This window comes from Carcharhinus amblyrhynchos, chromosome 6 (genome assembly GCF_965287045.1).
Source record: "Carcharhinus amblyrhynchos chromosome 6, sCarAmb.v2.hapA, whole genome shotgun sequence".
Taxonomy (NCBI): domain Eukaryota; kingdom Metazoa; phylum Chordata; class Chondrichthyes; order Carcharhiniformes; family Carcharhinidae; genus Carcharhinus; species Carcharhinus amblyrhynchos.
In genome coordinates, this window is record NC_137329.1 from 33,032,063 (window position 1) to 33,059,390 (window position 27,328).

The 27,328-nt window shown below is 40.6% G+C and overlaps 1 protein-coding gene across 4 annotated transcripts in view; it reads left to right on the top strand.

Moving 5' to 3' along the window:
- Window positions 1–26,733, top strand: part of rras2 (RAS related 2) — a 103,440-nt gene extending 76,707 nt beyond the window's left edge. For 3 of the 4 annotated variants that reach the window (XM_080190170.1, XM_080190172.1, XM_080190171.1), the window contains exons 2-6: window positions 7,951–8,038; window positions 10,276–10,378; window positions 18,674–18,782; window positions 23,465–23,583; window positions 25,197–26,733. In XM_080190170.1, coding sequence (XP_080046296.1) covers window positions 7,951–8,038; window positions 10,276–10,378; window positions 18,674–18,782; window positions 23,465–23,583; window positions 25,197–25,284 — 507 coding nt within the window. In that variant the 3' untranslated portion in view covers window positions 25,285–26,733. Of the gene's footprint in view, window positions 1–834; window positions 854–7,950; window positions 8,039–10,275; window positions 10,379–18,673; window positions 18,783–23,464; window positions 23,584–25,196 lie in introns of those variants that run through there. The other variant, XM_080190173.1, reaches the window with a different exon arrangement.
- The last annotated feature ends 595 nt before the right edge of the window (window positions 26,734–27,328 follow it).

Here is a 27,328-nt window from a genome sequence, read left to right on the forward strand (position 1 = left end):
CATACAATAATCATTAGATGCTCAAATGACTCAGTGAGCCAACTTCACAAGGCTAATTACTGCTTGTAGAGGCCTTATGGATCTCCATCCTGACTAACATTCTTTGAAAATCCGACTGATGTATTCTGAAGGTTGTACAAAGGAGCACCATCAACTGCACTACACTCTGACTTTACAAACTTCATTATGGAGTATCATGGTTCAGAGCAGAATATGGTGCTGAAAATTGGGATGAGTTGGTTTTCTTGAGTTTAGGATATTTTCTTTTGGACACTGGCTTCCAGAACTCATTTATAGATTATATTATCTTTAGAACTTCATCCCCCGGAAGTCCAATAGTTCCATTTCTACAGCAGATGTTTTAGTAGCCAGAGGTTTGAGAATTGGAAAGCCATTGTTGACCACGTCAACCCATGAAGGAGTTACAAGAGAAATGAACCAGGTTATCAGCTTCTGCAAGTTGTCAAACCTGGCTCTCTCAATAAGAAGTCCCACAACACCAGGTTAAAGTCCAACAGGTTTATTTGGTAGCAAACGCCACTAGCTTTTGGGGTTTTTCCCCCTTCGTCAGGCGAGTGGGGAGTTCTGATCACAAATGGAGCATATAAAGGCACATGCTCAGTTTACGGAATACTCATTAGAATGACATGGTACATACTCTTGCAACTTGGCCAACATTGTCTACCTGATACACTGCAGGAAAAGATATCCTGAGGCATGATGCATTGGGGAGACCATGCAGACGCTACGACAATGGATGAATGAACACCGCTTGACAATCACTAGGCAAGACTGTTCTCTTCCTGTTGGCGAACATTTCAGCAGTCATGGGCATTCGGCCTCTGATCTTCAGGTAAACATTCGCCAAGGCTGCCTTCACAACATATGACAGCACAGAGCCACTGAGCAGAAACCGATAGCCAAGTTCCACACGCATGAGGACGGCCCTAGCCAGGATCTTGGGTTCATGTCACACTATTTGTAACCCCAGTGACTTGCCTGGGCTTGCAACATCTCAGTTACTGTCCTGTCTGGAGACAATCCACATCTCTATAATCTATGCTTAATGCTAGCTCCACTCACATTGTCTGCACCTTTAAGACTTGATTAGCTGTAAAGATGTGCATTCTAATCAGTATTCTGTAAACTGAGTGTTTGCCTATGTATGTGTATGTTTGCCCCAGTCCAACGCCGGCATCTCCACATCTCAAATAATCAAGCAGTCCTTAGAATTTATATCTGCATTTGAGTTTTTGATCTTTCACTTTGATATTGGGGGCTGTGTTTACCCTCCTATTGAGATGGGGAAAGTGATTGAAATTTCTTGATAGTATGTCTCTTTACAAAAGCCTTAGTTTATTCTGGAAGCTGAAAATCATCTGAGCAAGGTCAGAAATAATATTCTTCCCATGGAGTGACAAGTTGAAAGTTTGTAGATGTGGCATACTATAAGAAACATCAGCCTTTAGCAATGACCTGGCGTACTTGAGGGTGGTGGAATCTAATGTGATCAATTATTACAAAAGGAAGTTCAATGGGCCCATAAGGGAAATAACTTTGCAGGGATAAAGGAAGAGAGCAGGGGTATGGGATTGACTGAATTTATCTGTCGGGAACCAGTATGGAGTTCATGGCTTCCTTTTGTGCCCGTTATCACTCTGAAGTCAACAACTAGGCAGTAAATATAAATGAAATGCTGAGAACGCTTGCAGGCTGGGCAACATTGTACTGTTTTAGGTAGCATTATAATGACACTTGCCTACTGCACAAGTCCAAATTGAATATACCCTAGTGACAACAACATCTGGCCTTGTGCCTTCCCTCCTGCTGAAAGTAAATGCAAGACACATTGCAAAAAACCATAGCAACTGAGATGGTTATCACTCTGAAGGAGGGTGAGTGTTTTGGAGCTTTGGGGGTCATTGGGTAGTTTGTCAGCCATTTGCATGGGCGATGGCTGGTAAACTACCCACACATTTTGAACTGAAATATGCCTCTGCTTTTAAATCAAGGAATGAGAAGCTGAGAATTGCCTTATTATTTATTTAATAGTCCATGAACTGAGCAATACCTCTATCTCATCTCATGAACAATTTAAAATGGTAGTTGGCACCTCTGAACTAACAATAGCTGTCCTGTTTGTTTAGCTACTGATGAACTGTCCTGTCGTTTCAAGCTTGGCACCTCAAAGGAATGAGGTCACATTGAAATCATCTCAGACAGTTGATACGACCATGCAAATTGTGTCAGTTTTCGTGTCTCTTATTGTGGACAATGTAAGATTAATATCTCATATGGGTTTTCTTCTACAGAGTTTTTTTGTTGTTTGAATTGTCTGCTTGCTCCTGCTTTTCCTTGTTGTCACCAATTTGCATTATTAGCTATCTTTAATCAGGGTTGTCTGGCTGAGTTTAAAATTGTACATTTGAGACAGTATGTAATGCATAATAATTAATGTTGCCAAGAAGATGTTTATTTTGATTGAATGTCCAAGTAGCCTAGAACTTTTTAAAGAAATTAATGGGTTTGCTAGTGCTTTCCAGAAATTGGGTTCAAAAGTAGAATTAATTTGGGAAATATTTCCCATATTCATATTTGGGAAATATGGAAAATGCAACATTTGCTTTTAAAATTGTGTTGCAAATGTATTTATTGTATCATGAGCAGGATTACTTCAAAAGAGTTCAATATAATTTGAACTCATTTTAAGTAAGAGATGTTGCTGCAGAATGGAGCCCTTCAACTTGGGTAACAAACATCAGTATCAAGTAGCCTCAAATCGGTCATGTCTTGGCAAATGCAAAAGATAGCTCTCCATTATCAATAATGTGAAAATGAAATGCATCGGCATGACATTTTCTTTACCAAAGATATGTCATTTGACCTCCAGTCCAAATTAGGAAAGTTTTCTGTGCAGTAGAAATTGGACCAAGACTGTAATGACTTATTTAAGATGGGGTACTTTGAGCTTGCAGAGCGGAAACTTAGATCATCTCATTCTGGTTTAATGCTGATCTAAATGTTAAGAGCCAGCGTACAGCCACTATACCAGTTCTCAAAATATCCATTTTACCTAACATTAGAGTATGACATGTATGAGTTGCACACTGGTGATTATTATTGTCGATGTTGTATGTTAAAGATATCAGATGTAATCTGGCCGAGATCCAGAGGTCAATGAAGCTATATGCCATCCGTCCCAAAGCATTTTTTTAATTGGATGAGATTTTAACCTTGTTCTGATATGCACACTGTGCTCTTGCTTTGGCATTCCGCTGTTTTTGAAAAGTTTGCAGTTTTTATGTCTTCTGAAATGTTTAGAAATTGATATATCCTGATGGTGTGTTGTTTCCAGACTCCAAACACATTATTGGCCAAAGCAGTGGAACTTCCAGCACAGTCAGTGATTTGCACTGCTGCCTTGCACTGCCAAGGACCTAGGTTTGATCCCAGCCTTGGGTGACTGTCTGTATGGAGTTTGTATGTTCTCCCTGTGGTGGTCCTCCTATGGTCCAAAGATGTATAGGTTAGGTGGATTAGCCATGGTAAGTGGTTGCAGGGATAAGGCAGAGATGAGGGCCTATCTGGGTTGCAGTTTTGGAGAGTTGGTGCAGAATTGATGGGCTGATTGGCCTCTTCATTGTAGTGATTATGTGGTTCTAAGCAATATCATGTTACCTAAATGTTTGATGCTGACCTAGATGCCTGAAATGGAAGAGCAGCATTTCACAAACGTGTCAACCGTGGCTCAGTTGGTAGCTGTCTCGACTCTGTCACAGTTATGGGTTGAAGATCGCTTCCAGGACTTGAATTCACAAATTATGACTGACACTCCAGTGCAATACTTGGGGAATGCTGTACTGTTGGAGGTGCTGTTTTTGGGATGAATCGTTAGACCAGATAAAAGATCCCACCACTATTTGGAAGAACAGGGATTTATCCTTTTTTTTAAATTTTGGCTAATACTTACACCTCAGTTAACATCACTGATCATTATCACATTACTGTTTGTGGGAGTTTGTTGTGGGCAAATTGGCTGTTGCATTTTCTCCATTGCCACAGTTAATATACTTAAAGTACTTTATTGTCTGTAAATAACTTTATTTTGTTGTGATGGCTGCTCTCTTAATGCAAGTATTTTGAAGAGTGAGGGGGGATTTCATAGAAACTTACAAAATTCTAACAGGTTTAGACAGGGTAGATTCAGAAAAAATGATCCCAATGGTGTGGGAGTCCAGAATTAGGGGCGACATAGTTGCGCAGTGTTTAGTACTGCTGTCACACAGCTCCAGGGACCTGGGTTCAATTGCAACTTCGGGTCACTGTCTGTGTGGAGTTTGCACGTTCTTCCTGTGTCTGCATGGGTTTCCTCTGGGTGCTCCTGTTTCCTCCCACAGTCCAAAATTGTACAGGTTAGGTGAATTGGCCATGCTAAAATTCTCCCTCCAGCATACCTGAACGGATGCCGGAGTGTGGCGACTAGGGGATTTTCACAGTAACTTCATTGCAGTGTTAATGTAAGCCTACTTGTGATTAATAAACTTTAAAAAAACTTTAAACTTTCATAGTTTGAGGATAAGGGTAACCTTAAAGAATAACTTTTAGAACTGAGGTGAGGAGAAATTTCTTCATCCCGAGGGTGGTGAATGTTTGGAGTTTACAACCGCAGAAAGTAGTTGAGGCCAAAACATTGGTTTCAAAAAAAAAATTATATATAGCTGTTGGGGCTGAAAGGATCAAGAGATATTTTGGGGTTGGGGGGGGCGGGGCGGTCAGAGATCAGGGTATTGAATTTGATGATCAACCATGATTGAAACGAATGGTGGAGAAGGCCAAATGGCCTACTCCTGCTTCTAAATTCTATGTTGATCAGCTCACAAACAGAAGGAAATGGCCCACACGTGGATCAAACTACAGAGAAACAAGGTGTACAAGAAGGAAAATAAACAAAACATCCATATCCTGAAAAATGGCCTTGAGTTTGAGATCACAGTAGGCATAGGAACTATTCAACTGCATGAAATGGCTGGATGTGACAATTTCCAGCGACCGTTCAAATCAGGGATATGTGGGGAAAGGGGGAATCAGAATATTGAATTCCACGATCAGGCATGATCAAAACAAATGGCAAGCAGGCTCAAAGAGCCTACTGCTGCTTGTTTCTATGAATATACTGTACTGCTTTCTTTGGAAAATTTAATCGGTAAAAATGGGAACAGGTAGCAGCTGGAAATCTGTAGCTCACGTCAACAATTTGATGGCATTTGGTCAAATGAATACCATGTGGTGTTAAAATGGAAATTGGTAAGTATGTTACACTAATGTAGATTTTTACCTTTATTTGACATACATGGTCAATGAATGTTTGAACTGAAACTTGTCTTTGGAACACTAGACATTTTAGTTGGGTTGCTTCAGTGAGCTTATCTACCTAGCTGAGAACATGATGTAAGTACCAGAAGTTTTAATTGGATTTGTCTATGTAAACTAATTTGAAGTTTACATTGGTACTGTTATACTGACATATTTAAAAACGGACATGTATTCTGCAAATTTGTATGGTTTAATAATTAACTGCAGAATAAAAGTCGTGTGTGATAAGTTAGAGGTGCTCTAACTTGGTGGCGTTCAGCAAAGTTATCAGGGAGTATGAGGATGGATGCACATTATGGGACCAACTCGGAGCTGCTTTTGGTGAATAGTGAAATTGACTCTGCCAGTGTCTCCTTCAAAGAAATAGGCTGAGATTCAAACAGCCTGCTTTTGAGGTCATCCCTTTGAACATAACCTATGACTATCTCCTGTAATTCAGCTTGCTGTATAATATGCCATTTTGTAGTACTATGATATTGTATGCTTTGCTTGACTTAGACCTGCTATTGTTCAATAAAGATTAAATTGCTATTTTAGATCACTTATATTTGATGCAAGCTATATTCAAAGTTAAAATATGACTAACTCATCCATTCAGGTGTAGGTATGGCTTAAGAGAAAGCATAGTAAGATCTGGAGAGTTGATGCTGGTATACCACAAGGGTTAGTAGTGTGAGCACTCTTCTTTGAGGGAGAAGGATACAATATTGACTTGGGCTCAAGAAATATGATGAAATTTGTATAATGTCACAAAGTTTCATAAACCGTAAGGATTATTGAAACATTAGGAGTAGCTTGGCAGCAGGTGGAATTTAAAGTGGACAATTGTGATGACATGGTTGAAAGAGGAAAAAGGCGTGTATTTATCGATTGCCTTTCACACCCACTGAACATCTTGCAGCATTTCACTGGTAATGAAAAACTTTTGAAGTGAATTCACTAATATTGGAAACGCAACAGCCAATTTATGTGCAACAAGCTTGCTTGGAAATACGGCAGCCAGTACATATGCAGTAGACTCGCTTGGAAGTAAGGTGATAATGGCTAGATGGTCTGTTCTTTTGTGATGTTGATTGCTCTTTTACCCCCACCCAGGGATAGAGCCTTGTTTTAATGTTTCATAGGATAGATTGACAGTGCAGTACTCCCTCATTACTGCAATGGAGTGGGAGCCCTAATTTATTTTGTGCCCAATCCCTGGAGTAAAACTTGAACCTGCAATCTTCTGACTCCAAGACAAGTTTGCTACCAATTAAGCTGTAACTGAGACACAATTTTTGAAGGAGACTGAGAAATGTGAATACATGCTAAATACAAAGAAGCTGAAAGATGTTGAATATTTGAGGCAAGAGGTATAAAGGCATAGAACCTTGAAAATGAGTACAATTAGATAAAACAAAAATAAAGGTTAATAGAGTCTTGGACTTTGTAAATGGGGGTATAAGAGATTTTAAACTTTGTCAGGCTACGGTTTGAAAAGTGCACATTATTGAAGGAACAATAAAGCCCAGTGAGTACACAGGATGGTGCTGGGAATACATTGGTTGATAATAGAAATGCAAAATGGTAATTATGAGGGTAGGTATGAAATAGGTGGATTATTGTGTGTTGCCTTCAAGTTAAAAGATTGTGACACAGATCAAATCCAACTCTAAGACTTGGGTATAAAAATCGGAGTGCTGCACTGTTGGAGGCCGTCTTTTGGATGCAGTGTCAAGTGGAGGCCCCCATGGATGCATGTGAAAGATTCAATAACATTATTTTGAAGAAGAGCAAAGGAATTATGCCTTGGCAATACTTATTCCTCTGTCATCATCACAAAACAGATTATCTGCTTATTGTCCTATTGCAGATTGTAGGAACTTGTTGTGCACACTGATTTCTAGGATTACAGCAAGAAACCTGTACAATAAATTCTGAGAAGCAAATTTGTTTAGGATGCTGTATGGTCATGAGAGGCATGAAAGTATATAAATACAAGTTTTTTTTCAGTGAAGTAAAAGTGAAGAGCAGGTTTAGTCTAAATTTATAACTAAGAATGGTTTGACGGGGTGAATAATAAAGAAACAATGCTTCTTCTGCCTGGGGAATCGTGCACAGCTTAAAGGACATTGATTTAAAAGTCTCCAATGAGAAAAAGAGGTCAGAAGAAATTTATTATGCAAAGAGTTGCTGGAGCATTGAATGATTTAATGGAGGTTTGGCATTTTATGGTCGGCACTTTAGTTTTGATTACCCTTGGTAAGAGTTGACATAGTGAGCAGAAGATAATCTTATTGAATGGTGGAGCTGACCTGAGGGGCTGAATGGCTTATTTCTGCTTCTGTTTTCTATGTTTGTAGGATATGGATTTTAAGTAGTTGACAAAAGAACCAGAGGTGACACGAAAAGATTGAAAGAAGCAGTTCCGGGGGAATAACAGACTTCTGCATTGTCATTCTGAGATGCATTTCACTGAATAGCTGCCTCCTAAATTGTAAATATGTGATCCTCCTCTTGTAGATTGTATCAGTGTTGGGGATGCAGGTGCAGTTCTGGTTTTTAAAAAATTTCTAAATGTTTTTTTCCTCTGTTCAGTCTTACTTTGTTACAGATTATGATCCAACAATTGAAGATTCCTATACCAAGCAATGTGTTATTGATGACAGAGCAGCAAGATTAGATAGTAAGTATTCTGAAACTGGATTAGCCAAAGATATGTAAGTGCTTTTAAATTTTGAGGGCAGACCTCTGGGAGAGCATTCTAGTAGAAGGGTAGAGTGGTCCACTATAGAAATCTGTGCCTGACCACTTAAAAAAACAGATTTTCTTTTCAACTGAAATGAGAATTTAATTAAGTTGTAAAAAAGAGGATTGCATTGGTTCAAAATTAGGCATTGTTATGGTTCAGGTCAGAAACTCATGTTCTATGAAGCCTGTCTGGATCATCGGTTTTGCACTTTTTGAACTTGGCTAGGATAAGCATAATATGGTTCACCTCAAGTATGATTCGAATGTCCCACTAGGGTGCTTTTTTCAAACAAAGTTTGTTTAAGAAATAGGTGGTGTAGTATGAAAGTTAGCAATAACATTTATCAATTACAAATAAAAAAAATCTCTAATATATAATCAGTAAATATATCTAAGATATTCCAATCAAACAAAACTTCCTTTAGATTTAAAAAAAACCTTTCCACAAGGTATAACACAGCAAAGACTAGTGCTGACGTGATGCTGGAATTGAGTCCTTTGGTTGGAGAATTGAAAATCCTGACTCCTCAGCTTGTAACTTCCAGCAGTCCTCTGGGGACACCCAGAACAGCTTCCCAGAACACCAGGAAGAACTCTAGTCAAGCCAGCAACAGCAGATTGTCTACTCCAGGAAGGCAAGAAGCCTTGCTTTCAGCGAACCAGCAGAACTTCCAAAACCTGAGAGAGAGACATACACACTTCCATTCACTTGATGTCCCTTCTAAAACTCAAACTGCTGCCAGCCAAAACAGAAGATAAAACCTTCAATTCCCTAGAACTGTCCAAAACACATGGCTTTCCTCCCAAGGGTCATAAAACAGAATCATAGAGGTTTACAGCATGGAAACAGCCCTTCAGCTCAACTTGTCCATGCCACCCCTTTTTAACCCCCAATTGCCTGCGTTTGGCGCATATCCCTCTATACCCATCTTACCTAAGTAATTATCTAAATGCTTTTTAAAAGACAAAATTGTACGTGCCTCTATTACTACTTCTGGCAGCTTGTTCCAGACACTCACCACCCTGTGTGAAAAAAATGCCCTTTTGGACCTTTTTGTATCTCCCCCCTCTCACCGTAAACCTATGCTCTCTAGTTTTAGACTCCCCTACTTCTGAGAAAAAATATTGACTATCTGGCTTATTTGTGCCCCCTCATTATTTTAGACCTCTATAAGGTTCCCCCCTCAGCTTCCTACATTCCAGAGGAGAAAGTCCCAGTCTATCCAGCCACTCCTCTTAACTCAATTCAAAAGTCCCGGTAGCATCCTAGTAAATCTTTTCTGCACTCTTTCTAGTTTAATAATATCCTTTCTATAATAGGGTGACCAGAACTGTACACAGTATTCCAAGTGTGGCCTTGTACAACTTCAATATCCCACAATAAAAATAAACAAACACTATTTAAGGCTCAGTAAAGGAACTTCTCCAGCCAACATGACAACAATGACAGCTGAGGCTGGTAGAGCTGTAGAGAACATGATTTAATAAAAATTACTGAAAGGTGCATCTCCTTTCACACCGTTGAAAGGAAAAATCGATTTGATAATAAATTCTAAGATGAACAATAATGAGAGTGTGGGATAATTAAGGCTGAAGCTGCAAGTTTCACCAGAATGTCTTTTTTTAAAAGAAGGAAAACTTAATGTTAATGCTGACCTTGTGATAAGAGTTTGATTAATAGGTCTGCAGCATGCTGTTAACCTCCAGTAAGTGGTTAATCAAAGAGCAATGGCTTGCAATTAATTTTACTAATCTGATATTTGATGAGTAAAAAAGCCGAGCGTAATTTAGTCCATCAGGCATCATGAAAGTCTGCGTATTCTCAGATTTTCTTAATTCTTGCAGTTTCCTAGCAGTTCAAACGAATCTGAAAAGCTGTGGACTGGTTTTAGTTGATCGAGGGCTAATTACATAATTGCTCTTGAAAAAAAATTGTGAATCTCGCCAGAAAGATAATTTTGCAATGAAAAATTTCTGACTATTTTCCCAGCACCTGCTGTTTTTGGTGGAGTGCATATGATTCTTCAAGTTGACTTTTGCATTCTGATGTCATCAGTTGAAAGAAATACAGTAACAGGTCATTTTGCGTAGCATAGTAACTCGATCCATATATTTTATCTGTTGTGCTTTTGTCGTATAATTGTTAACTTGAAGTTTCGGTTTGCCATCTAGTTCTAGATACGGCAGGACAAGAAGAGTTTGGAGCCATGCGAGAACAATACATGAGGACTGGGGAAGGGTTTCTGCTGGTTTTCTCTGTTACTGATAGAGGAAGGTATGTGTAAAAACAAGGTGCTGTATTTACGTTAAAGAAGTTTAATTTCATTTTCTTGGTCCACAAAATGGCAATAGGTTTCAGTTTTCTTTATGGTAAGTCAGCAGGCTTCTAACTAACGTTTGGGGCCACAAGGTCATGTTGCCTGCCCAGTATTTGGGAACAAACTTGGAGTAGGAGGCAGAAGAATCTAGATGTTTTGGTCTCCATAAAAAGCAGTTGCACAGCCAGTAGTAGGAAAGTTGCTCTGCTGAGAGGAGAGAACGTCCAAACTAAAACCTCAAACTTCAAAGGAATAATCCTTGGGTTGTTACTGGAGTTACATGCCAATTAACATTGGGTCAAGTAGATTAGAGAATTAAACACAGCTCAGGAGTCATGCAGCGACAAAAATCTGTCTCTCAATGTCAACGAAACAAAAAAGATTGTCATTGACTTCAGGAAGAGTAAAGCAGAATGTGCCCCTGTCGACATCTACAGGGATGAAGTAGAAAGGATTGAGAGCTTCAAGTTTTTAGGTATCTAGATCACCAACAACCCGAGCTGGTCCCCCATGCCAACATTATAGTTAAGAAAGCCCACCAATGCTTCTACTTTCTCAGAAGACTAAGGAAATTTGGCATGTCAGTTATGACTCACCAACACTTACAGATGCACCATAGAAACCATTTTTTCTGGTTGTATCACAGCTTGGTATGACTCCTGCTCTGCCCAAGACCACAAGAAACCTCAAAGAACATTAGAAATAGGGGCAGGAGTAGGCCATCTAGCCCTTCGAGCCTGCCCCGCCATTCAATAAGATCATGGCTGATCTGAAGTGGCTCAGTTCCACCTTCCTGCTTTTTCCCCATAACCCTTAATTCCCTTATCTGTCAAAAACCTATCTACCCGTGTCCTAAATATATTTAGCGAGGTAGCCTCCACCACTTCAACGGGCAGAGAATTCCAGAGATTCACCACCCTTTGAGTGAAGAAGTTCCTCCTCAACTCCGTTCTAAACTGTGACCCCCCCCCCCCCCCCCCCCCCCCCCCCCGCCCCCGCCCCCTCCATCTTGAGGCTGTGCCCTCTAGTCCTGCTGTCCTTTCTGAGCAGGAAGAATCTCTCTACCTCTACCCTATCCATCCCTTTCATTATCTTATACATCTCTCTAAGATCCCCCCTCATCCTTCTAAACTCCAACGAGTACAGACCCAGTCTATTTAGTTTCTCTTCATAGTCCAACCCCCTCATCTCTGGTATCAGCCTAGTGAACCTCCTCTGCACTCCCTCCAAGGCCAAAGTATCCTTGCGCAAGTGCGGCGACCAAAACTGCACACAGTACTCCAGCTGTGGCCTCACCAGTGCCCTGTACAGTTGCAGCAAGACCTCCCTGTTTTTATATTCTATCCCCCTCGCTATAAAGGCCAGCATCCCATTCGCCTTCTTGATCACCTGCTGCACCTGCAGACTGAGTTTTTGCGACTCATGCGTAAGGACCCCCAGGTCCCTCTGCATCGTAGCATGCTGCAGCTTTTCGCCCTTTAAATAGTAATCCCTCCTACTATTATTCCTGCCGAAGTGGATATCCTCACACTTGCTAACATTGAATTCCATCTGCCAGGTCCTCGCCCACTCGCTTAGCCTATCTAGATCCCTCTGCAGTCTTTCCACACCCTCCGCACAATTTGCTTTCCCACTCATCTTCGTGTCATCAGCAAATTTTGTCACCCTACACTCAGCCCCCTCCTCCAGATCATCTATATAAATGGTAAATAGCCGAGGCCCCAGCACCGATCCCTGCGGCACTCCACTCATCACCAACCGCCAATCAGAATAGCACCCATTGATCCCAACTCTCTGCTTCCTATTAGACAACCAGTCCTCTATCCATGCTAACACCTTACCCCCAACTCCATGCCAGCAACCTTTTGTGCGGCCCCTTATCAAATGCCTTTTGAAAATCGAGAAACACCACATCCACCGGTTCCCCTCTGTCTACCGCACTAGTCACATCCTCATAGAAATCCAATAAATTCGTCAAACACGACTTCCCCTTAACGAATCCATGCTGCATCTGCTCTATCAAACCATTCCTTTCCAGGTGCGTCGCTATTCTTCTTTGATGACGGATTCAAGCATTTTTCCGACAACAGACGTTAAACTAACCGGCCTGTAATTCCCTGCCTTTTGCCTGCTACCTTTTTTAAACAGCGGTGTAACATTAGCCGTTTTCCAATCTTCCGGCACTTTCCCGGAATCCAGCGAAGTTTGGTAAATAATCACTAAGGCATCCACTATCAAAGGGTAATGAATGAAGCCCTATCCATCATGCATCAAGTAAATAAATGTTCACAACTATCCAATATAATTTTGCAAATCCAAAACAATAAAACAATCTTTTCAACCTGAAACAGTTCTTGTTTCTGTTTATAAAAAGAGAGAAAATGTACAACATCAAATGTTAAATATTTTTAATCTGTCAGTTTGGTGTGCAGAGAACAAAGTCTTTGTAGAATTTGTGGGATGTATTTTGCTCAGTGTGTGACAATTAAAGGCACATTATTGAAGCTCCTTGGAGATCCTTAGCATTTCTTCACAGAAAATAAAGCACACCCCATGTATTCAGAATGCTGATAAAGAGAGTATGAGGGATATTATATATTGTATTATGTGAGGGCGATGTTTCCTTTAGTAGGAAAGATTAGAATCTGAGGGCAGAACTTCAGAGTATAGGGATGACCCTTTAAAACTGAGATGAGGAGGAATTTCTTCAGCCAGAAGGTGGTGAATCTATGGAATTCATTGCCACAGAAGGATGTGGAGGCCAGGTCATGGCGTGCATTGAAGACAGAGATATATAGGTCTTTGGCTGATAAGGGGATCAAAGGTTACAGGCAAAAGGCAGGAAAATAGGGTTGAGAAACTTATCAGTCATGATCGACCGGTGGAGCAGACTCGATGGGCCTAATGGTCTAATTCTGCTCCTATATCTTATGGTCAAACCAGCGTCCCATCCATTGATCTGCCTACACTTCCCGCTGCCTTGGCAGGACCCCACGCACCCCAGACATTCTCTCTTCCACTTCTTTCTTTCGGGGAAAAGTCTGAGGTCACGTACCAGTTGACTCAAAAACTGCTTCTTGCCCTGTCAAGTCCTTTAAGGATCCTGTTTGTTTCAATGCAATCACCTCTCATTCTTATAAATTCCAATGAGTAGAGTCCCAATCTGTTTAATCTTTGCCCATAAGACAATCCCTCCATACTGGGGATCATCTTAGTGGATTTTCTCTGAACTGGCGCCTATGAAATTATATCTTTATTTAAATCAGGGCATCAAAGGGGTTTGCCTTGTGAGGAGAGATTGGGCAGTTTAGACCTAATGCTCCTTAGAATTTAGAAGACTGTGAGGAGATCTATTTAGTTGTCCAAGATGATAATGGGGATTGACAAAGTCAACAAGAGGATGTTTCCTCTTGGGCAATTGAGAGCAAGAGGTCATAGCTTTTTAGGATAAGGGATGGCAGATTTAATGCAGAGATGAGGCAAAATTTCTTCTCTCAAAGGGTCTGTCAAATTCATTACCCAGAGCATGGTGGATGCTGGAATTTTGAATAAATTTAAGGAAGAGATGGACGTTTTTAATTAGGGTTTGCAGGGCGAAGATGAACAGGCAGGTAACCGGAGCTGAGACTGAGATGAGATCAGCCATCAGCTCCTGCTCCTAGTTATGATTATGAAGACTGTTCACAGTATTTCAGATGTGGTTTCACTAGTAGCAAAACTTCCCTACTCTTGTACTCCAACCCACTTGAAATAAAGGCCAACATCCATTATTCTTCCCGATTAACTGCTGCACCTATGCGCTAGCTTTGTTTCATGCAGAAATACCCACAAGTCTGTGTTGCAGCTTTCTGCAGTTTTTCTGCAAATAAATTATACTCTATTCTTTTGTTCTCTGCAAAATGAGCAGCTTCACATTTTCTCACATTTTCCCACATTACACTCCATTTGTCAGTCTTTTACCCAGAAATGTGTAGTACTTGATGCAATACTCTGTTGCGTCATCTATGGATTATCCACCTGAATCCTAATCTCGCTGTTACTGTAATTAATGTTTCTCCTTGGGTACTGTCCACTTAGATTGCACAAAGGCCATTATCAAACTCCTGTTCATGTGAAATTGCATCTTTTAATCTCAAACCCTTGCAAACTATTTCCCTTTGCAATATCTTTCAGTATGCTATCACGTTACAATTTCATGCCTGCATATTCTGTGACTCCATATTTGAATGTTTACAGTCTGGCTTCTGATGCTGAACATAAGAACATAAGAACATAAGAAATAGGAGCAGGAGTAGGCCATCTGGCCCTTCGAGCCTGCCCCGCCATTCAATAAGATCATGGCTGATCTGTCGTGGCTCAGTTCCACTTTCCCGCCCTCTCCCCATAACCCTTAATCCCCTCTCTTATCAAAAACCCATCAACCCGCTTCTTAAAAATATTTAGCGAGGCAGCCTCCACCACTTCAACGGGCAGAGAATTCCAGAGATTCACCACCCTTTGAGTGAAGAAGTTCCTCCTCAACTCCGTTCTGAACCGCCCCCCCTTTATCTTGAGGCTGTGCCCCCTAGTCCTACTGTCTTTTTTGAGCGGGAAGAGTCTTTCCACCTCTATCCTATCCATCCCATTCATCATCTTATACGTCTCAATGAGATCTCCCCTCATTCTTCTAAACTCTAACGAGTACAAGCCTAGTTTATTCAGCCTCTCCTCATAGCTCAACCCCCTCAACTCCGGTATCAGCCTAGTAAACCTCCTCTGCACTCCCTCCAAGGCCAAAATATCCTTGCGCAGGTGCGGCGCCCAAAACTGCACACAGTACTCCAGCTGCGGCCTCACCAGTGCCCTATACAGCTGCAGCAAGACCTCCCTACTTTTATATTCAATCCCCCTCGCTATGAAGGCCAGCATCCCATTCGCCTTCCTGACCACCTGCTGCACCTGCAGGCTGGGTTTTTGCGAATCATGCACAAGGACCCCGAGGTCCCTCTGCACCGTCGCCTGCTGCAGTTTTTCGCCACGTAAGTAATAGTCCTTCCTACCATTCTTCCTACCAAAGTGGACCACCTCACACTTGCCAACATTAAATTCCATTTGCCATTTCCTGGCCCATTCGCCCAGCCTATCTAGATCCTTCTGCAGACTCTCCACACCCTCCGCACAATTTGCCTTTCCCCCAATCTTGGTGTCATCAGCAAATTTCGACACCCTACACTCGGTTCCCTCCTCCAGATCATCTATATAAATGGTAAATAGCTGAGGCCCCAGCACCGACCCCTGGGGCACCCCACTAGTCACCAACCGCCAATCTGAATAGCACCCATTGACCCCCACTCTCTGCCTCCTATTTGACAACCAATCCTCTATCCACGCTAACACCCTACCCCCAACTCCATGTCCTCTGACCTTCTGCAGTAACCTCTTGTGAGGTACCTTATCAAACGCCTTCTGAAAATCCAGAAAGACCACATCCACCGGCTCTCCTCTATCCACCGCCCTAGACACATCCTCATAGAACTCCAGTAAATTTGTCAGACACGACTTCCCTTTAATGAAACCGTGTTGCGTCTGCCCTATCAAGCAATTCCCTTCAAGATGCCTCGCAATTTCCTCCTTAATGACGGATTCTAACATTTTACCTACCACGAGCCTAAGCAAAGCACCGAATGGCATCCTTGGTGACTGTGTTGCAGTTTGCATGCTAACCAGCTGACTGTAGCCAGAGCCCCTCCTGTAATTGTTTCTTCTTTCCCCTTGGCATTATTACCTCAAGAGTCCCCCAAAGATTTATCCGTAGCTCTTCTCCGTGCTGCCATACATATTGCTTCGAGGGAATGTGAATTGAGAACATGAAAGGTGAGGTTCTACATGTATGCTAGGAGCTTCTACTTCTACTTTTCCGAAGCCTTTGTGTTGTCTGTCTGTCTTGAATAAGCCACAAATTCTTCCAGTTCAATCTTAGGAAGACCAAATTCATAATCATCACTTGCTACAAATTCTGTATCCATGTTAATTTCCAGACATAGTTATGTTAAAGCAGTCCATAAGTTTGCAACCTTGGTGTGAGACTCTTATCTCAAGCTAGCACCCAAACCTGTCTTTTTTTTATATATCACCTAAGATTGTTTTGTTTCCATTTCAGTAGCCTGTGAAATGGAAGCAGATGTAGGTCATCCGGCCACTCAAGACTGCTCTCCATTTGATACGATCATGATGCATCTGTTTGTTTTTCTTATGTTCTTATTTCTGTCCACCCACAATAACTTGATTCCTTTGCCTAACAAGATTTTATCTACTTCTGCCTTAAAAATATTCTGTAACCCTATCTTTTAAAGCAGAAAGTTTATAAGTCACACAGCCCTCAGAAAACAATTCTCATCTCCATCCTAAAGGGTGACCCCTAATTTTAAAGCTTTGGCCTCTATTTCTGGACTTGTCCACAAGAGGAAACATCCTTTCAATTTCCAACTTGTCAAGACTATTCAGGATCTTTATACTTCAATCAAGTCACCTCTCACTCTTCAAAACTGCAGTGGGAACAAGCCCAGTCTGTCTCGCTTTTCCTCACAAGGCAATCTACTAAACCTCTTTTGAACCACTTCCAACACACTTGACCTCTTCCTTAAATAAGGAGAGCAAAATGACCCACAATATTCATGATGTTACCTCACCAATGTCTTGTATAACTGAAGCCCATTATCCTTAGTTTTATGTTCAGTATCTCTTGTAAATAAAAGATCACATCCATTAGCTATCTTAATGTTGCCAGCTTCAACTTGTCTGTCAAACCAAATTGTGCATTTGAATTCCAGATTTGGCAGTCTTTGACAGAGTCCATCTTCCCCACTCCAGTAAATTCAGCTCATCTAAAACTCTGCTGCCCACATCAAGTCCTGTTCACCCATTTCCACTGTGCTTGCTGTGTAAAATTTGGCTCCTTGACTTCTCAAAACATCGGTCTCAAAAGTTCAACTTCTTCACAAGTTAATATGGTACATGTTTAGGACCAGTTGAAGATGACATTGGTATGAATCAAAACGAGTTCCACTTTATCAGAAGTGTTTAACCATTCAGGTGAATACAGATTGAGATTTCCTTTAAGAACATAAGAAATAGGAACAGGAGTAGGCCATCTAGCCCCTCGAGCCTGCCCCGCCATTCAATAAGATCGTGGTTGATCTGAAGTGGCTCAGTTCCACTTTCCCGCTCTCTCCCCATAACCCTTAATCCCCTTGCCTACCAAAAACCTATCTACCCGTGTCTTAAATATATTTAGCGAGGTAGCCTCCGCCACTTCAACGGGCAGAGAATTCCAGAGATTCACCACCCTTTGAGTGAAGAAGTTCCTCCTCAACTCCGTTCTAAACTGCGACCCCCCCCCCCCCCCCCCCAAATCTTGAGGCTGTGCCCTCTAGTCCTGCCGTCCTTTCTGAGCAGGAAGAACCTCTCAACCCCTACCCCATCCACCCCTTCATCATCTTATACATCTCAATAAGATCCCCCCCTCATCCTTCTAAACTCCAATGAGTACAAGCCCAGTCTATTCAGCCTCTCTTCATAGTTCAACCCCCTCAACTCCGGTATCAGCCTAGTGAACCTCCTCTGCACTCCCTCCAAGGCCAAAGTATCCTTGTGCAAGTGCGGCAACCAAAACTGCACACAGTACTCCAGCTGCGGCCTCACCAGTGCCCTGTACAGTTGCAGCAAGACCTCCCTACTTTTATATTCAATCCCCCTCGCTATGAAGGCCAGCATCCCATTTGTCTTCCTGATCACCTGCTGCACCTGTCAGCTGGGTTTTTGCGACTTGTGCACAAGGACCCCCAGGTCCCTCTGCACCGTAGCATGCTGCAGCTTTTCGCCCTTTAAATAGTAGTCCCTCCTCCTATTATTCCTGCCAAAGTGGATAACCTCACTCTTGCCAACATTGTATTCCATCTGCCAGGTCCTCGCCCACTCGCTTAGCCTATCTAGATCCCTCTGCAGACTTTCTACACCCTCCGCACAATTTGCTTTTTCACTTATCTTTGTGTCATCAGCAAATTTCGACACCCTACACTCAGCTCCCTCCTCCAGATCATCTATATAAATGGTAAATAGCCGAGGCCCCAGCACCGATCCCTGGGGCACTCCACTAGTCACCAACCGCCGATCCGAATAGCACCCACTGACACCTCCTCTCTGCCTCCTATTAGACAGCCTATCCTCTATCCACTCTTTGTGTTTAAGTTGTGTAATTTTATTTTTCTTTTCAGTTTTGAAGAAATTTACAAGTTCCAAAGACAAATCCTTCGAGTAAAAGATCGTGATGAATTCCCTATGATCCTTGTGGGTAATAAAGCTGACCTGGAACATCAAAGGCAGGTGAGCGCTATGAGGTGACATTTCTGAACTTTTAGCTTTGTTCAGTGGAGGCAACACAAATAAAATGTAAGTCAGGTGGCTTTAGTCATTATTGATTTTGATTTTTGATGTGTAGCTTCCTGTTGCCTGCACAAATGTCAGTGAATATAGCCTATTTTGGCTACAATGGTAAATGCTTGTTGCAAAAACATGATGAATGGCAGATGGAGTTTAATTTAGACAAATGAGAGGTGATGCTTTTTGGTAGATCGAACCAGAGCAGGACTTATTCAGTTAATGGTAGGGCACTGGGGAGAGTTACAGAGCAAAGAGATCTAGGAGTACATGTTCATAGCTCATTGAAAGTGGAGTCACAGATGGACAGAATGGTGAAGAAGGCATTTGGCATGCTTGGTTTCATCGGTCAGAACATTGAGTATAGGAGTTGGAATGTCTCGTTGAAGTTGTACAAGACATTGGTAAGGCCACACTTGGAATACTGTGTGCAATTCTGGTCACCCTATTATTAGAAAGGATGTGATTAAACTAGAGAGAGTGCAGAAAAGATTTATTAGGATCTCCCAGGACTTGATGGATTGAGTTATAAGGAAAGGCTGGATAGATTGGGACTTTTTTCTCTGGTGTGTAGGAGGCTGAAGGGTGATCTTATAGAGGCACAGATCAGCTAGATAGTCAATATCTTTTCCCAAGGATAGGGGAGTCTAAAACTAGAGGGCATAGGTTTAAGGTGAGAGGGGAGAGATACAAAAGTGCCCAGAGGGGACATTTTTTTCACACTGAGGGTGGTGAGTGTCTGGAACAAGCTGCCTGAGATGATGATAGAGGTGGGTACAATTTTGTCTTTTAAAAAGCATTTAAATAGTCACATGGATATGATGGGTTTAGAGGGATATGGGTCACATGCGGGCAATTGAGATTAACTTAGGGGTTTTAAAAAAAGAAAGGGCGGCATGGACGGCTTGGGCTGAGGGGCCTGTTTCCATGCTGTGAACCTCTAGGACTCTATGACTATAAAAACATGTATTACAATTAAGTATAGAATATTCATAATCCTCCTACATCTTGGATTTACTTCAATCCAGTTAAGTTTTTTTTGAGTTGGAGGGGAAAAAGAGAATATAACCAACAAACTTAGAATATGACCAACCGTTTTCTGTACGCATTTCACTTAAGCATATGGAAAATTGTAAAAACATTTCCTTTACCTCTATTCTCCTTTCAGGCCTAGACAGTTAAATGACTTTCCTTGATTCTGTTTTTGGGTAGGGATTCTAACAACTTTGTTTCATGGTACTTCACATTTTCCAGTTGGCCTTCGAGTTAAGCTATAAATAAAGTGTTATCAAGAGGCAGAAAGGGATTCTACCATGTTAGACTACTTTAGTATTTTCAATGGTCTAAGTCACACTTTTGGCTTTTCTACATCTTTCTTTCAACAGTAAATAGAAAGTTTAGAAAAGTAGAATACTCAACATGCATTTCCAAACACACGTGAATTCATGAATGTAATGCTGCCAAGTTCCTTTTCAGGCACCAATTGTATGTCATGGCCTTATGCATTTATGAATCAAAAATGTTCATGTAGTTGTGTTCTGTTTGCAATGGTATGATTATTGCCTCCAGCATATGCTTCGCTGTTGATATCTCCCAGTTGTTCATGACATCATTTAAAATTAAATCTACAGTTGTGCTTTGAAATATCTTGCTCTTGGTGATGACTTTCATGTAATTGAGCAATGCAGGCAACAGGAAATCAAAATGTATTTATATTGGCCAAAAGTGTTAACATTTGTGGAGAAATGAATAACATTTGAAGTAGATGACCTTTTGTTAGAACTGTTATAAAAATTCTTGTGTTTACTTCAGTCATGTTTGATTTCATGAGATTGGCAGGAGGGAGATGGTACAATGCTGCTTCAGAGAGTCAGTGCAGATTTGATGGGCCAAATGGCCACCCCCTGCACAATAGGGATTCTGTGATCTTTCTGAATTGAAGCAAGGATATACAATAGACTAAAAGGTCTAGTGTGGAAAGGATGAAGAAATTGACTTTTTTTTTGTTTTGGACAATTTGAGTAGATCAAGTGATGAGGAAGCCTGGGTGAAGAGAATTATTTCATAGGTTCCTGATAGGCAGTCCAAATTAATTGTTTTTCCTGGCTTAATTTCCATTTGTGCAAATTTAACTTCTGACACTGGAGTGGGAGAAGCGTAAACTGCTTTGTTCAACTTGTGTGAAAAATAAAATTTAAATCCTATTGTGCTTGAGAGATTAAAGTGGAACTTAAGTGTCTATATAAAATTCTTTGACATTACATTTAATTGAAAATTCTGGCTGTATATGGAGTAAGCCATCATTGACTCCTGCTCATTGTCAGCCTGCACCCAGAGCACTTTGCAAAACTCAATTAGAGGAAGAGCACCACAAATTTGAATCTTATTTATATTGTTTAGCTGAAAAGATTGGTGGGAAGGTATATCAGATCATTTCAGCCAAGCTCTTGATATCACAAGTATGTCGATGGGCGAATATTTCCCACTGTTCAGCAGCAACTATGTGTGCTCTATCATTTGAGATAAATAATTATGGGGTCATACCAACTGAACCGAATAATTATTCAGCCTCATGTATTGTCCTGTATTAGTACTGCTGTAAATTTTTCTGCTCATGCTAATTGAGGTAATGGAAAATGGAAGAGGTATTTCTTCCCATCAGAAAAGAAAATTGGAGGCCAGTGTAGCCTTGATTGCTGCCACTCCACCTACTGATTATTTGAGACAGCAGCAAGGAAAAGTTCCTGCCCTAAACAAATAGCATGGGCAGAGAAGTTGCAGAAGCATTTTGCAGTTCCATTATGTTGCATTACTGAAGTATTATGTTTCTACGTCTACGGAATAACTGGTTTGGAGCCAACTTGATTTTAGTAACTTGGTGGATTGTGAGTGTACATCAGGTTAGAACTTTGTAAGTTTTAGAATTTGTTTTGCATCTTACTGATTTTGGTTTACAGTTAAGCTGAATGGCATATAAATAAGCAAATTGCATATAATCAAATCAGTGTTATAGTTTGGTTTTTAACATCAATATTTAGTCAGAAAACGTAGTGTAAAACCCTTGCTTCTAGGTTTACAACTCTGGAGCTTCTCTGGAACAAAGTACGTTCTATACTGGACAGATGTATTTTTCTTGCTTTGTTTTAAATTGTGTTTTTTTGCTGACAGTGCTACTGCTAGAATCCAGTTCCATGAAGATCCGTAGGTCTCTTGTGCCCACCCAAGTGACTGTTTGTTATTTGTGAATCTCTAGAGTGGGTATCAAGAACCATAATAGTTTTATTTGTTTCTGTTGTTCTTGGTCACGTTTTCTCTCCACACCCGTGTTCCCACATGTGCACCCTAGAGTAAGGATCACTGGTTGGGGATCAGTGGTAGATATCAAATGTTTCAACCCTGGATTAAATTTTCGAAGGGATACAGATGCTGTTTTATTTCATTCTTGGGATGTTGTTGGCACTGGCACCCATTGTGCAATAAACTGCAATATGCCTTTAATGTTGAAGAATATTGATGGCTTCTTGAAAATCTCAAACTACTTCTACTCCCATTACACTTTTCTCTGCTACCTCTTCAAAACATGCAATGAAATTGGTCATGGCAGCCTTTTTTTTGTGAAAACCATGCTGGCTTCATGTTTTCTGGTTTCTAAATTGTATTCCCCCCTTTCTTTGTATTTTCCACTGATGTGCTGGGCTTCCCCATCATCGAGGTCAGGGATATTTGTGGACCCTCTCTTCTGGTTAGTTCAATTAACCACCATCTTTCACCATTAGATGTGGCAGGGCTGCAGAGCATTGATCTGATGTTAGTTGGATAACCAGAGTGGAATCAAACCAGGACTGCCAGGGAAGAAACACTTGGAAGCGAATGATGTAGTTGACAGTCAAAGAACAAGAAGAGGTCATGTTGGATGATGACTGCAAGTTCGATCATCATCATAGTCACTGAGAATGTCATTTATGACTCAGCCTGTATCGTGCTGCAATGTAAACCTGATTGGGTGATGAGAAGTGATGGGGGGGGGGGGGGGGGCGCGGGGAAGATCACTATATGAGTGATAATGAGGATTTTGCACAATATGTACTTATTGTAATGCATACAGGGTTATAGTCATTTATTTTACACAGATGCGTAATCAGCAAGCTTTCATCAATTTAGAGAGCTAAGCTACTTTGAAGTGGGCTCATCTTGGGAATGTCAAATTTGGATCAATTTATATTTCCAGCGGCAATATTTGGAATAATTTCTCTTTCAGACTAAATATTGTACACAATGCCATTGCTTCCAATGAAAGCATTTTAAGTTTAGAAAATGTGTATTTGCTCAGTTTAACCTTTAGATAAGTATTAGATGTATCAAATGTTTACATATTCAATTGTGTAATCTGAGCAATTGGAATTTTTAAGAATTTGTTGGAGGGTAAACACTGGCACAGCAGTATTATTAGTCATGGCTTACTTGGCTGTGTTTTATTCCAGGATTTGATCCCAAACCTTTTGGTTTTTTAAACCACCTCCCTTTTACAATGTTGTTTCTTTTCTCAATATATCTTGTACAGAATACTTAATTTATTTGCAGAATAGCTTTTTCATTGGTTAATCTAATGTGGATTTTTAACTCCACAGGTGACATCAGAAGAAGGGCAACAACTTGCTAGGCAGCTCAAAGTAACATACATGGAAGCTTCAGCCAAAATTCGATTGAATGTAGACCAAGCTTTTCATGAACTAGTCCGCGTTATAAGGTGGGAATTGTTAGCATCTGAAGGTTTCTTGCCTTGCTTTGGGACGGGTAGTAGCAAAACATTCAGAACTGCACTGGAGAGTAAACTTCAATGTAACTTGGAATCCTCCCACAAAAATTCTGTGGAGATTCATCATCATGACTTAATTGCTTTTTTAAGCTCCGGATTTAAAGGTTTATGCTTCAAGTTATTTCCTTGAATGGGAAGGGACTTATCAGGATGTACAACATCAGCGAAAATGCAATTCAACACTTTATTTTAGAATGACATTTAATCAAGTGTTAAATTGCGGTGGCGGGAAGAATGGCGAAAATGCAATTTGGACATTGAGGGGGGGAAATAATTTGTGTTTAAATGCCAGTGATTAACTCTTGTCTCTTTGGATTTCTCAATCTTTGCACTTTTTTAAAGTTCACATGCTGAGAACAGTCTGTAATCATTGGTGGAGAAAGCAAAACAGGACAAAGCAACCCACTTGATTGCACCCCATCCACAAACAGTCTTTCTCGCTTGCATTGATGCAGTATAGCAGCAGTGTGTGCCATCTACAAATGCACTGCTGAAGCTCATCAAGGCTCTTTTGACAGCACCTTCCAAACCCACAATCCCTACCATCTAGAAGGAAGAGAACAGACACATGGAAGCCCCACCACCTGGAAGTTTCCCACCTCGCCACTTAGTGTCCTGACTTGGAAATATATTACTATTACTTCAGTGTTGCTGGGGCAAAATCCTGAAACTCCCCAACAGTACTGAGAGTGTACTGACACCACTTGGACTGCAGCAGTTCAAGAAGGCAGCTCATTATCATCTTCTCAAGGGCAATTGAAAAGGGCAGTGAATGCTGACCTAGCCAGTGGCACTCCATCCCATGAATGAATTGAGAAAATAGCTGACTTTTGAGTGACTCCTTTTCAGCATGCTGTGGTTTAATATATATGACATAAGAATTTACATTGATCGCTTATCGAATGTAGGAATTCATTCAGAAATAGTTTTGCTAAAGATAGAGATTTCTAAAAACTGGGGACAATTCCTCTGAAAACACACCCGTGCTGTCAGGGAGTATGAGGACGATTGGCTTGCTGAGAATGAGGGCCACCATTGCAGAAGAGGATCATTCTGGCCTGATCTCAGCAAAGCTGAACATATAATAAACAGTAATAAGTATGGTAGCAGGCTTTACGAAGACATAGACAAATTGATGAAATTGGAATATGTGGCAGATGAGTTTTAATGCAGTGAAGTGCAAAGTGACAAAATAAGGGTTTGTAACCAGAAGATGAGACTAAGTAATTAGCTAAAGAACCAGAGGGGAGATGAGATTTTTAAAAATATATGGTGAGAGTTATAGTGACCTGGATTGCACTGCCCCACGAGATATTGGAAGCAAGTTCAGTAGCAACTTTGAAAATGGAATTTGATATTTGGGTGACGAAAGTAAATTTGCAAGGTTGTGAAGCAAAAGCAATTGGATTGCCCGTTTATTGAGCTGGCTTTGGCACGATGGGCCAAATGACCATCTTCTGTGCTGTTTAATACTGCAAAATTCATGCTTTCATGAGGGAGGGAATTATTTACTGTTGTGTTTTTATACTCTCTCTTCTCTGCAGGAGATTTCAAGAACAAGAATGTCCTCCTTCTCCAGAACCTTCACGGAACGAAAAAGACAGTAGTGGCTGTCACTGTGTTCTGTTTTAAGATGATGTTTCCTGTACTCACCCAACAGCTGCCAAATCACCTGTCCCTATTTCTGCCTTCAATCATTTTGTGTCTATCAGTATTGCCTCTTTACCTGCATGCTTACTGTTTGGTCGCAGAGAGCCTTAGTCTGATGAAGAAGTTGGCTGTGTTAGGCTCTTGAGGGGGGAGAGAATTTTGTCACCCCTCTTTCCTCAAGGCCAAGGGTTAAATTTCAAGAAAACAAACACTAAGGCTGCTACTTCGAATGTCACACAGTTTTGTTTGTTTGAGGAATGATATTTCTACTAATCATGAAAGAAAATTTGGAATGTAAACACAGTTGATTTGAGCTAACTTGCCTTGTGAAGTGTTTAAAATCCACGCTCACACGTCTTGTCCGAAGTGCCATTTAACTTGTGGTATGGTTACATGCTAATCAGCTATTGTACATAGGGATCCTTTATTTTCAAGAAAAAAAATCCTTATAAATTGATAAGAAAAGGGCAGCAAGTAAGGGTGAACTAATTATTTCTTTGCCCTGGATAACACACACAGAAATAAGCCTTAAACAACACCTCATTGTTGCTAAGAGTCTCTGAGTTTCATGTAATGCTGCAGTTTGTTCCAGTGGCCAAATCCAGTCAGTCTACTGTATTTATTTTAAACAATCCAGAGAGATTTTCAAGAAATAATGTGGCCAAGAACCTGTGATCTCACTGGATATGAACATTCTAGATTTTTTTAAAAAAGCAACTTCACATCATTGTTGAGGAGTTCCAAGTCTTTCTATTTGTCTTCCTTTTGATGTGAGAATATTTCGGGATAAGGGATTCAAAGTGCTAAATTGTAGTTGATTTTTCCTCATGTAATATAAAGAGATGGAATTGATCCTTCCATTGATGAAGATGATTAAATGTTTTGCTATATACTTTTATACATTATTTTCTTATCAAACTAGTTAACAAGTATTTTTATATGTTTGTAAACAAATATGCTTTCACGGCATAACTTGTGTATATGTAAAGATGAGTATTTAATTCTCACATTTCACTTTTAACTGACAAAATTATAGGTATAATTTACAAAACTGTGGTAGTCCTTTCCGAATGTCCCCGTAGGAGCTGGGCATACCCGGCTGTATGTGGTCATGTGCCTGCAAAGTTTACCTACAGAGTTTAACTTGATTTTTCCAGAATGCTTCAACCAGGCATTGCAGAAGATGGGTCTATTATGTAAAAGTGTGGAATCTGAGAAACTCCTGCTGATTTTTTTTGGGTTTGACTGTGAGTGGTCTCTGAGTACAAGTTCAGCAGATTTGTAACTTGGTTTGAGATTTGTTCTTCGAGCTGGATCACTGAAAGGTTGTACACAACTATCCACATGGTGACTATACATCTACTCCTTGAAGTTTGGTCTTACTATATCCTTGTATAGCTTCTGGTGCTAGAATAAAAGATGATTAATTTAGTGGAAGACCTCTTTATCTTTGCCTGCTTTGCTGCGACATTTTTTCCTTCTGCTAATTGGTGTGTGAGGCTCAAGCTTTATTTGTAATCACTGCCTTTGACATTCTATGACTGTCAATTGGAAGGTAGGTTGGTGCTTTTTCCTGTCTTCTGAAATGAATTATTCCTGTTAATATGCAGTCCTGATGTCTGATCACAAAAGGTTGGCAGTGTGTTATGTTTAACAGCTGTAGAATATTTTTGCAAAGCTTTCATGCATTGTGTATTTAACCATGCAGATGGAATAGTATGTAAATCAGTGTTTGCCATTTCATTGTTGCCAAGAATAATTCTGTGAGATTTAGAAACTTAACATTTCAGAAAAGGGATGAAGCTTCACTTTTATGTTGGTTACTAGAACATGTTGGAGAGAATTCCTCATGGACAAGTGACTAGGTTAAAGAGCTGTGTGGGATGGAAGTTGGTTAACCTTGCTTATGTTAAGTCATTACAGGCATACAACAAAATTTGGCTTGAGGATGAAGGTTGTCAAAATTGTCTTTGGAGTTGCCTTCCAACATTAAGTACATTTGCAAAATCTGTTGTGTGTTTGAATA